Source organism: Lutra lutra, chromosome 1, assembly GCF_902655055.1.
Source record: "Lutra lutra chromosome 1, mLutLut1.2, whole genome shotgun sequence".
Taxonomy (NCBI): Eukaryota; Metazoa; Chordata; class Mammalia; order Carnivora; family Mustelidae; genus Lutra; species Lutra lutra.
Window position 1 is genome coordinate 217,454,177 of NC_062278.1, and position 12,137 is coordinate 217,466,313.

General features: G+C 52.8%; 1 protein-coding gene across 4 annotated transcripts in view; it reads right to left on the reverse strand.

The window, feature by feature from the left end:
* The window catches only part of INSR (insulin receptor), a 125,553-nt gene extending 115,202 nt beyond the window's left edge, over window positions 1-10,351 (reverse strand). For 2 of the 4 annotated variants that reach the window (XM_047703826.1, XM_047703816.1), the window contains exon 1: window positions 9,786-10,349. In XM_047703826.1, the coding sequence (XP_047559782.1) occupies window positions 9,786-9,885 (100 nt within the window). In that variant the 5' untranslated portion in view covers window positions 9,886-10,349. Of the gene's footprint in view, window positions 1-9,785 lie in introns of all 4 variants that reach the window. The other 2 variants (XM_047703808.1, XM_047703798.1) reach the window with 2 other exon arrangements.
* Window positions 10,352-12,137: the final 1,786 nt, after the last annotated feature.

Sequence of the window (12,137 nt, forward strand, 5' to 3'; positions counted from 1 at the left end):
GAGGCTCAGAGAGGACTGCGTCCTCCTTGAGGCCACACAGCAAAGATGAGACAGAGCCAGGACCTGAACCCCATACACTAGTTTGCTCGGGCTCTCTCTCCAATTACAGTCACACTCTGAGGGGCTGGGGGGTGGGGCCTCAACCCATGAATTTGGGGGAGAGGGACATAATCCAGCCCATCACGCACAGGGCCTATCTGCACCCTTACCAGCACCTGCACCCTTACCCATCACACAGAGTTCCCCACAGTGTGCTCTGGGCATGGCCAGCCTCGGAATCATGGACGGGGAGAATGCAGATTCCCGGGCCCAGCTCTAGATGCTAGACCAAATAAATCAATATATCTGGGAGCCACACCCCAGAATCTGCATTTACACAAGGTTCCCCAAGGGATGTGGTGGGGATTCAAGTCAGACAGACACACCATCTACCATCCTGGCCCACCAGGCCCCCCCACCCCACCAGTCTGTCCCCCTCTCTTCTGTCCCACCCGCTCCACTGAGCACTTTGCCCCAGGGTCAATGCCATCAGATGCCTTCTCTCAGGGCTGTTGCTAGAGAGAACCCCATAAACGTGGTGGGCCGCCCCCAGCAATCTCAAAGAAAGAAGGACCCACATGCGTTTTACATGCCGGTGTCGCTTGCGGCCGGGTTTCAGAGCCAATTCTGACCCTGGTCCTCATCTTAGCTAGCTAGGGCTGCCATAAGAAAATACCATCGAGAATGCAAGCTGGTGCAGCCACTCTGGAAAACAATGTGGAGGTTCCTCAAAAAGTTGAAAACAGAGCTACCATATGACCCAGCAATTGCGCTACTGGGTATTCACCCCAAAGATACAAATGTAGGATCCAAAGGGGCATGTGCACCCGAATGTTTATAACAGCAATGTCCACAATAGCCAAACTATGGAAAGAGCCTAGATGTCCATCAACAGATGAATGGATAAAGAAGATGTGGTGTATACACACACACACACACACACACACACACACACACACACACACACACACACACCAGAATACTATGCAGCCATCAAAAAAACCAAAATCTGCCATTTGCAACGGGGAATGGAACGAGAGCGTATTATCCTGAGCAAAATAAGTCAATCAGAGAAAGACAATTACCATACAATCTCACTGATATGAGGAATTTGAAAGGCAGGGCGGGGGGGGGGGTCAAGGGAGGAGGGAGGGAAAAAAATGAAACAAGATGGGACCAGGGAAGGAGACAAACCATAAGAGACTCTTATCTCAGGAAATGAACTGAGGGCTGCTGGAGGGGAGGGGGGTGGGAGGGATGGGGTGGCTGGGCGATGGACACTGGGGAAGGTATGCACTGTGGTGAGTGCTATGAATTGTGTAAGTCTGATGAATCACACACCTGTACCCCTGAAGCAAACAATACGTTATATGTTAATTTAAAAGAAAGAAACTATCACTGATTGAGCAGCATAAGCCAAAGAAATTTATTTCTCACAGCTGGAATCTGAGATCAAGGTAGCCAGCACGGTCCATTTGTGGGGAGCACTCTCTTCCTAGCCTTCAGACTTGGGCTCTACCCTAATTTTTACCTCCCCAAAAGCTCCACCTCCAAATACAGGGCTCCCAGGTATGAACTGGCAGGGAAGGGGGCTACAGGATGTTGCTTCTTACTCTGGACAAACATGTATCAAGCCCTTCTCCAGCCGACACTTAGAGCATGGTCTCATTTACCCGTATGGTCAATGCTTCACTAGAACGCCTCTCCAGTGGGCAGACCAGTGTGTCTGGAGAGCCACCAAGGTACACCCAGTCTGTACTGAAAGGGGAGGAGAAGGGATGGACGATGAAGCTGGAGAGGGAAGGATGGAAGCCTCTGGTCCATGAGGGAGAGGCAGGTATCATGGGCAAAAGGGGGAAGAAGGGTGGTTGGGCACCAGATGCACCAGCGAGAAGGCTGAGGCAAGAGGAACAGGGAACCCCGAGGAACAGCAGCCAAGGACCTCAGCTAGCTCGCGTGCCGGGGCAAGGGGTTTAGGGGGCAGCTGCGGAAGGATCCAAGTAGGAAGCAGAAAAATCCCCGTGGCAGCAGAGGACAGAAAGTACTGAACAGGGCACCCTGGCTGAGAAGAAAGGGGGCCTATTGTGGGAGCGGGTACAAGGAGAGAGGCGAGGCCACAGAGACCCTGGGGAATCACCATCAATGGGACGCAGGACCCAGGGAGGTGGAGGAGGGGAGGAAGAAGTGAGGAGCAACCACTAATGAACGTGGAGAAGACCAAGGGTCTATGCCCACCCCGACACCACCTTCTAGAAGCCTGGGAGCCAGAACATCTAGGCTAATTCCTAATCCCACTCACAGTTTTGCAGTCCTATGGACATCATACATCAAACCACAGGATCCTAAGAAGCTTCCATGCCCCTTGGGGATCCTAACTACCTCCTCTCTTCTCTAGATGGAGACGGGCAGTGCCACAGCACAGGAAAGAAAACCAAAAGAAGTTTTACAAGACCAAAAGGCACTTTGTTTAAAAAAAAAAAAGTAGCAGGTAGCTTTGCTACAATGCAACCACATGTAATTAGGAAGGAACATCTCAGACCTCATCCCCTTTCTGATCTCCCGCAAAGGAACAGGATACATCTTTGGAAACAGACTGGCAACAAGAAATCATAGAAGGGCTGCCGGAAAACAGTGGTAGCTCCCCGCTCTTCACCCCTTTGTATCCAAGCACTACCTTTTTGCACACGGTTAGCAAACACGGTTTTTGGAAAGTACCTATATTTTCCACATTCCCACAAAGGCATAGGAGAGAAGCGAGAATCTCCTACTATCGGGCTGCTGTTCCCGAACACACAGCAGAGGCTACCCTACAGACGTGATGTGACACCATCCCTTCTGGAATGGGAAGAAAAACCCAGCTCGGAACTCAAATTTTAATCCTCGTTGAGTCTGCCTTGAACTCCAACTGGAACTCATATCCAGTCTGCGGTTGGCGACATACACGATCTCTTTCTAAAACACCCAAAGCCACTGGTGCACCCCCCTGACACCAGAAACAACAGAACATGGGAGACCCCTCCTTGAAACAAGGGCCAGGGGTCTGGTGCCATCTCGTGAACTTTCCAAGACGTAACCAAGGATTTCAGCACCGATAAAAAGAGACCAGAGGGACAGATGCATTCCACAACATGCTACATGGGTCCTGGCAACATTCAAATGCACAAACTTTAAAGCACAGTGACCAGACATCATCTACAGCCCGTTCTCATTAGCTCTGTCTCTGGAGTCCCCTGGAACACGGGCTTATTAGCAAACACTGTGCCATCGTCCCTAGGGAAAATACAAGGTTAGGTTCCAGCAAGCCTCTGGCCACCATGTTTCTGTCAACTGATTAATCCATAACCTTGTTTTCTGTGCATTTCTGTTTAAATACACCTTATTTAATAGACAGTGTTGATTCATTAACTTTGAATCACAGCCAACGGCACCAGGCACTAGAGCTCAGGTCTGAGCAATGCTCACCTACCCATGTGTTTTCTCCACCAGACACATCACAGCCTTCCTGCATCTACTCTCTACATTTGCACAAAACACCCCATCTGCACGACTGGGCAAGCCATTTCAAAGAGCACAATCACCCACGAAAAGCACGAAAATGTGGGCAATGCGGCACTACGTCCATCGCCAAAGGAGACACTTGTTTCCATCTCTGAGGCCGAACTGAGTCCACCCTCTGGAAGATCAAACAAGCTGCTCCACCACCCCGATCTCAGAGGGGAACGGTTCAGCGACCCAGATGGTGGGATGCTCTACGCATGTCCAGGAAGAGCCACCAAAGTGCCCTGAGTACTGTTTTTAGGGTTGCAAATTAATTTTAGCCTCAAGGCGAATTCACAAATAGGGAATCCCTGAGCCCTGAGGAGCTTATGAGTGCTTAAATAAAAAATGTCAAATGTTAAGAATATTAATTCAGTTGGGGCGCCTGGGTGGCTCAGTGGCAAAGTGACTGACTTCAGCACGGGTCTTGATCTCAGGGTCCTGAGATCAAGCCCCACCTCAGACTCTACCCTCAGCGGGGAGCCTGCTTCTCCCTGTCCCTCTGCCCCCTCTCATGCTCAACCACACATGCTCTCTAGTAAGTAAATCTAAAAAAAAAAAAAAAAAAAAGAAAGAAAGAAAGAAAGAAAGAAAAGAAAATAAAAGAAAAGAAAGGAATACTGGGTCGCCTGGGTGGCTCAGTCAGTTAGGCATCTGCCTTCAGTTCAGGTCATGGTCCGGGGGTCCTGGGATCGAGTCCCACAACGGGTTCCCTGCTCAGCGGGGAGTCTGCTTCTCCCTCTCTCTCTGCTGATCCCCCTGCCTGTGTGCTCGCTCACGCTGTCAATTTTAAAAAAATAAAAAACATTTTAAAAGAATATTAATTCAATTATAAGAATGTTTTAAAGTCTACAGAGAAAACAATGAAGAACAGATCAGGGTTGCTAGGATTAGGGATGGAGAGAGCTTGACCATAAAGTGGTTGTCTAGAAGGAATCTGGGTGATGGCACTGTTCCATATCCCAGTTGTGGGGACAGTCCCACAGCTCCACGCATGAGTTAAAATTCATATAACGGTGCACACGCACCCACGTACAATTAAGACACAAACTGATAGCACTGTCACCTCCCAGGATAGAAATGGAATGATTTTAGGAACAAAGTGTTGTTGCAAGGGGACTTTTGGTTTTTGTTTTTTGTTTTTTTCCTGTCCAGATTTTTGTAAAGCTGTTGCAATGAGCATGCATTTCTTGTTATTTTAATTAAAAAACCATAAATAGGGCCCGGTTATAAAACATAAGCCAATGTATGTATCCTTTTTTTTTTTAGAAAATGATTTCGCTATTTTAGAGATAGAGAGCAGGTGTGCTCTCTAGGAGTTCACAACTGTCCCCACAACTGGGATATGGAACAGTGCCATCACCCAGATTCCCTCTAGACAACCACTTTATGGTTAAGCTCTCTCCATCCCTAACCCTAGCAACCCTGATCTGTTCTTCATTGTTTTCTCTGTAGACTTTAAAACATTCTTATACTTGAATTAATATTCTTTTAAAAATTTTTTTATTTTTTTTTTTTTAATTGAGAGAGAGCGTGAGCGAGTCGGCCGGAAGGGGCAGAGGGGAAGAAAAGAATCTCAAGCAGACTCCCTGCTAAGCAGGAAGCCTGACCAGGGCTCGCTCTTGGCACATGAGACCTAGAGTTTGGCACTCAACTGACTGAGCCACCCAGGTGCCCCTAATGTGTGTATTTTAACAGAAATTAACACGGGGGTCTTGAAAGAAAATCTCGTAGCAGACACCACTTTCAAGTTCTAGACACAAAGCCAACAGCGAGGGCGCCTCATTCAACAGCAAGACGACTGTCCCAATAAATAAATTTTGAGATCACACACACAGCTAACGAGGGGACATCATGGTATTTTCTGGATACCGCTGGAACCCATGAATTCAGGGGGCATTAATTTCTTTAATACAGCTTTCTCTGGGGCACCTGGATGGCTCAGTTGGTTGAGTGACTGCCTTCGGCTCAGGTCATGATCCTGGAGTCCTGGGATGGAGTCCCACATCCGGCTCCCTGCTCAGCAGAGAATCTGCTTCTCCCGCTAACCTCTCTCCTCTCATGCTCTCTCTCTCTCTCTCTCTCTCTCTCTCAAATAAATAAATAAAATCTTTTTTTTTAAATACAGCTTTCTCTGTAAGAGGGAAAACCAGCATCCCCAAACGTTCGTGATGCGGTCATGTTGTACGGGGGACCCCACAAGCCATTAGGCAGGTCATCCTGAGGATACTCAGGAGTTTGTTGTAAATTAAGAGTCCGCAAACTCTCTCTGTGATGGGCCAAAATATAAATATTTTTGTGGGCCATGAGACTGCAACTATTCAACTCTGCCATTAGGGCACAAAAGCAACCCTAGATGATGCCAATAAAACTTTATTTATAAAACCCGTGTGGGCAGGCAGGAGTGAGCCTATGGGCTGTAGTTTGCTGGCCCCTGTTCTACATGAAGGAGTTTGACTATATGAATTCAAAACTGGGCTGAGAGCAGATGGCACCAGGGACTCTATGAAGACAGAGCGAACATCTGAACCCAGGAAGGGAGCAGAGATGGTGGAGAGCGAGCCGGGGCTGGGGAACATTCTGCAGGGGACTGCGCCTTCCTGGCTTCCAGTGGGGAGGGAGTAGGCAGTGGCAGACCCAGAGAGATCAGCTGGGGTGAGGGGACCAGAGACACACTCAGGAGGTGAGAGATTGCCTTCACTAGAGCCATAGGCAAAGCAAAGCGATGGAGACACTAGCCAGATAGCTGTGGGCAGTGTGGCGGATGAGAGGCAGGAGGGAGGCTGGGCACAGGAAGGCTGGAGGTGGGTGGTGGGCAGTGGGGTTCAGTGCATGTTCGTAGGCTGGGAAGGGAGAGGCTCTGGGGCAGACAGAGATCCCAGTACAGAGAAGAGAGCAGGAACCCAGGAGAAGTGCCCTAGATGAGGGAAAGGTTATCTCCCTGAATGTAGTCATTCTCAACTAGGGACAGCTGGCAATGGCCAGTGATTGTCATGACTGGAGAGAGGAGATGCTACAGCACGTTGTTGGGGGGAAGAGACCAGGGATACAACTCAAAATCTCACAATACACAAGACAACCCCCCACAGCCAAGACCAATCTAACCCCAAATGTTAAGAGCGCTGAAGCTGAGAGCTCCTCCTCTAACCAGATCAAGAACGGAAGTCAATAATGGCGTGGGGAGCAGTGGAGGCCCCCGGGAGCTCACCCCCATGACCTCTATGAGTGAACAGGGCAGGGATGAGGGGCAGGGCTCCAGGAGAGACACGTGAGGTTAAGAATAACCTCAGGGAGGTTACTGAGCAGGCAGAAACCCTGATCTGGGGGCCCCAAGCACGCAAGAGAACCCACTGGAGAAACATCTGGGGCCACTCTTGAGAAATGAGGGAAACCTGAGAGACAAGGGGACTCTGGAAGCAAGGCTCTCACGCCTCAATCGGCCGCCTCGCTGGACTCCCCCAAAGCCCTGTGGGTTTTTAGTTTAATTAATCCCACATTGCCTTCATTCTTTAACTTTGCAATGCAACCCCCACCCCTCCACTCCCAGTAATGTCAAGTCACAGCCACCCAGTCTGAGGAGCAATGTGGGGGGGAGGGACGGGCGCTGCTGACCAGCTAAGCAGCACAGTAGGGACTCCATGGGACAGTGGCCATCTCCAAGAAAGTCCTTCACTTCTGAAAAAATCACACCACCACCCCCCAACCCCCAGGCCAAAATGCCCTGCCGGTTGACATGAGAGATTAATGATCTGTAAAGTTTCTCGAAGTTTCCAAACCTCCGAGGGGCATCACATCTCATTGAGTTGATAGGATTTTGTTAACCATTACCACCGGCCAGGGGAAGGGAAGCTCGAGCCCAAGAGAGCAAACTTTTATTAAGAAACCCATGCTCTAAAAAAAAAAAAAAAAAAAAAGAAAGGAAGAAACCAAATGGCCTCACCTGTGAGAAGAGAGCATAAATGCTGCCTTATAGGCATTGAGGATTAACTCAGGTTATATATTCAAAGCATATGGAAGCACACCCGCCACGAGTTTGCCCGTATTCGTACACAGTGGTTGGGAATTATCTAAGAATAGGAGAGCCATGGCTTGGAGCACTGGTGAGAGCACAAAGAATATGAACCGACTCAAAAACAAATATTTTCACCAAACACCTTCTACACACCAGGGACTGTTCTAGGCTCCGAAAATGTCGCCATGAATGAAAGAAGCATACGCCTCTGGGGCCCTTGGGGGAACTGTATACATGTAAAGAAGTGATCATTTAATTACCAAAGCTACAAGGAACAGAAGAGCAGGGAACCACACGCATGCACGCACGCACATACATACACAAAACCTGGAAACGATCTAACCTTTGTCTCGGATTTTCTTTTTTTTTTTAAGATTTTATTTATTTATTTGACAGAGAGACAGAGAGAGGGCATGAGAGGGGAGAAAGTCAGAGGGAGAAGCCAACTCCTTGCTGAGAAGGGAGCCCAATGCAGCACTCGATCTCGGGACTCCAGGATCATGACCTGAGCCGAAGGCAGCTGCCCGACCAACTGAGCCACTCAGGCACCCTGTCTTGGATTTTTTTTTTTTTTTAAGATTTTATTTATTTATTTGACAGACAGATCACAAGTAGGGAGAGAGGCAGGCAGAGAGAGAGGAGGAAGCAGGTTCCCTGCCGAGCAGAGAGCCCGATGCGGGGCTCGATCCCAGGACCCTGGAATCATGACCTGAACCGAAGGCAGAGGCTTTAACCCACTGAGCCACCCAGGCGCCCCTGTCTTGGATTTTCTTAATGAGAACCCAAGCCAACTGCCACCTTTACTGAGTGACCACTGTATACCAAGCACTCGGGCCTTGGAGCCATTGTGTAACAGAGAGGAGCTCAGCAAACATGCGTTGTCAACTCCAGAGCCCGTGTGTGCTTTCCCAGGGACCTCATTTGCCGGCCCCAAGCTCAGGAGCTGTGGTTCCTTCCCTCCCCAACCCCTTCCTCACCAGGACTGATTTCCTTTTATGGAGAATTCTGAAAAAGTAACCCAACAGATATTTTTAAAGGAGGGCCTCAGACACCAGTAGGAAACTTCAGCCATGTTGTCCTAAAGAGTTCTTCATTTCTTGGCCCGCCCCCAGAACGGACTGCTACCAAGCCCAGGGAGGATGCTGGGGCTGGGGTTTGCCTCCATCCGCTGCCAGCCCAGAGAGGCCCAGGAGGGAAGTCCGTGGGGCTAGGAGCTTTGAGAGGCTCAGGTGAGGTTAGAGACCTCCCTGGGTCGACAGTAAGAGCCCTTCATGAAGCACAGAGCTGGGGGTGGGGAGTTGTGGGGGTTTTGGGGAGACATGGGACATCCAGCAGCAGTCAAGAACCTCACCAGGGCACCATACAGAAAGGTTCGAGTTCTCCCTCTGGCACTGACTTTAGGGCAGGTCGAGCTGTCTCCTACCTGAACCTCAGTTTACTCTTCTATGAAATGGGCAAACAGTGTCAACCTCTGCAGGCCATGGTGAAGGTGTAGAGAAATAAGCCCATGGCATCTGGTGACACTATAATAATCACAATAAAGACACCCCGACTTCTACTGCAACAAAGGCCCGGTTGCCAAGGCGCTAGAATTTGCCTCCGGACATCTGGAAACAGAATCCCAAAGTGTAAACATGGATCTGAAGTCCCCAATAGCCCCGGGTCTAGATCCAGAGAGGGGGGGTCAGATTCTACAATTCTCCCTGGGGAGCACCTATGATCAGGAACCCCAAGGGACCCTCAGTCCTATCACCCTCGACTCTAGCTCCAAACCCCGTGCGCCCCTGGCATTTGACTGTCCAAGGCCGCACGGCCCCAGGGACCCCACTTTACAGAGGACCCGAAGAGGACGCGTGTCGCGTCTCCGGAGCGAGGTGGGCTCGGAGAGGACTAGGCACGGGTCCGAGGCGCGCTTGGGAGAGGCACCCGCGGCGGGGCGGGCACTGGGGCAAGGTTCCTCCCGCCCGGGGCCCGCACACGGGGCGCGGAACCGCGAGCCCAGGCGGGCAAAGGCCAAGGTCAGCGGCTTCCCGCCCCGCGCGGGGCCGAAGCTACCGTCCCCGCCACCCGCACCACCCCACCCCACCCCCACACGCACCGAGGAGGGCTCTGGGTCCACGGCGGTGGGCTCCATTTTGGCAAGGGGTCCCCTCCCCACCGCGCGGCTCCCCGCCCACTCCCGGGCCCCCAGACTCACCCTCTCCGGGGTACAGGTGGCCCGCGGCACCCAGCAGCAGCGCGGCCACCGCCACCAGCAGCGGCGCGGTCGCCGCCCCCCGCCCAGCCCCGGCGCCCATGGCTGCAGGAGCGCGGGGTCCCGACGGATCAGAGCGCGCGGCGCCGGCCCGCGGGGGTCATGCTCCGAGGCGGCCGCCCGAGCGGCGCTGGGGGACGCGCGTCCTTCTGTTCCACGCGGGCGGCCAGCCGGCCGCAGCCCCTCCCCGGAGAAAGAGCCCCAGCAGGGGCGCGGGGCCTCGGCCTCTACAAATCCGGCGGCGCCGCGGTGGAGGCGGCCCCGACCCCGAACCGCCGCGGCCCGGGCCCCGTCCCGCGATCTCCCGGCCCGGAGCCCCTCGCTGCGCCCCTGCCGCCCGGCTTTCGGCCCAGAGCGCTCTGGGCCACGATCTGCGCACGGTGAGACAGACAGACGCGCGGACAGACAGACGCGCGGACGACCGGGCGGGCACCTGGGCAGGCGAGTGGCGGGCGGGCGGGCGGCGGGAGCGAGGGCTGCTCGGCCCGTAAACAACGCGGCCCGTCAGCTGGGCCCCGTGCGGGTCGCGGGAAAAGGCGGCGCGGATCGGGACTGGGAAGGGACTCGGCGCCCGGGAGAGGCCCGGGAGGGGTGGAGGGAGGACCGCGAGAGGGAGGCGCCGCCCCACCCCGCCCGCCAGCCTCCCCACCCCGGACCCCAGCGCTCGAGGGCCCCCGGCGCGCCCTGGCCCAGGGGGCGCCCCGACACCCCGCGACTCGAGTCTCAGAGTTTGGGGGCGCCCCAGATGCCCAACCCATCGAGACGGATCCCTTCTTTAACGTTTTTGCTATTTCATTGCCTTGGACTTGGGGAGGTTCATCTTGATTTTTAAAAATATTTCATTAAAATACTGTTTATCTTGGTCACTGCGTTTTTTGGTACTCCCTTAAATGTTGCACTCGCGTCACCCTCGTCCCAGTCCTGCCAGCGCGTCTCGTACTAGACGCGCGGGCGCCCCCGCCCAGCGCCCGGGCCCTGGGGACAGCCACGTGCACGCGCGCCCAGTGCGCTCAGCGTCTCCGTGGCAGGGCTAAGGGAGGGTGCCTTAAGCGCGGCCTGTGGTTCAAGTTGGAGAAAAGACACCTGGGAGAAGATGCAGAATCTCGCGGAAGGGCAAACCAGGCCCCACAGAGCCCGGTTACTGCACAGGTGGACACACCCGCTTTCCAATACACGGACCCAGAGTCCGTGTGTGTCTGAATGTCTAGCAAATGTCGTTCACAAATGGGGCATGACAGCGGCCAACCCACCTTGAGGGGCGGGAGGGCAAAGGGAAGGAGCCTTAAGACTAGAAAGCCAGAACCGAGTGGAATCGGGGTCCCTCTCCCCTCACTTCCTATGCGGTCTTGGACGTGGGACACTCTCTCTCTCTTTCTCTCTCTCTCTCTCTGGGTTAGCCTCCTCTCTGTGATGGTAACCATACCTGCAGGTCAGATCTGACAAGGGGCAAGAACAATAAAGCATGAGAAAGCACACAGCACAATTTCTAGGCAGAGGGCGCTCATTCTTCCTCCGATCCCTTAAACAAATACTAGTTTGCCAGGAGCTCAGCCCACTGTTCTCTAACCCACCAAACCTACTCCCGGCCTCTGGCTCTTCCCTCTCCTGTCCCTCTAGCATCCGGCCCCACCTCTGTGCTCCAACGCGCCTTCCACCCTTTGCAAATGCCTCCCCCCTCATCCCTTTGTCCCCTTCCCTGTTACTGACATCACACCGGCACCTCCTGAAATTCTTTGGGTTTTCTGTGTATCTTCTCCCTTCCCCACTAAGCAGAAATTGTGGGGATCGTCTTCAGCATGTTACACCCAGTGCCTGACCTAGGTGGTGCTTAATAAATATTTGTTGGATGGAAGAATCAACATACAATAAGTAATGAGGATTTACAATGAGCAAAATAAACATGCTAGGTGTCCTTGTAGACCTCGTAGTCTGGGGGGGGGGGCATTAATTAAACAACCCTGGGGGCATAAAGTGGGGTGTGGGTAGAGGGGATAGGGATGGATCCTCCAAGGAAGTGAGTTTGGGCTGGAATCTGAAGGTGAGGAGGAGTCAGCGGAGGAAGGAATGGAAGGGTTCCAGGTGGGGAGACCAGGATGAGGGGCCGAGGGGAGGACAGGCATATCCAGGCACAGAGAGAGAAGGGATGGTGGACTCAAAGTCAGGGCTAGAAGGGGAAGAGCCTTGAATATACCGCGTTAAGCCCCCTTCCAAACCACCTTTATCCTAAAAGCAATGGGGAGCCACTAGAGGGTTTACACAAAAGGGCTCACATAATCTGATTTTCTTTCCGAGAAT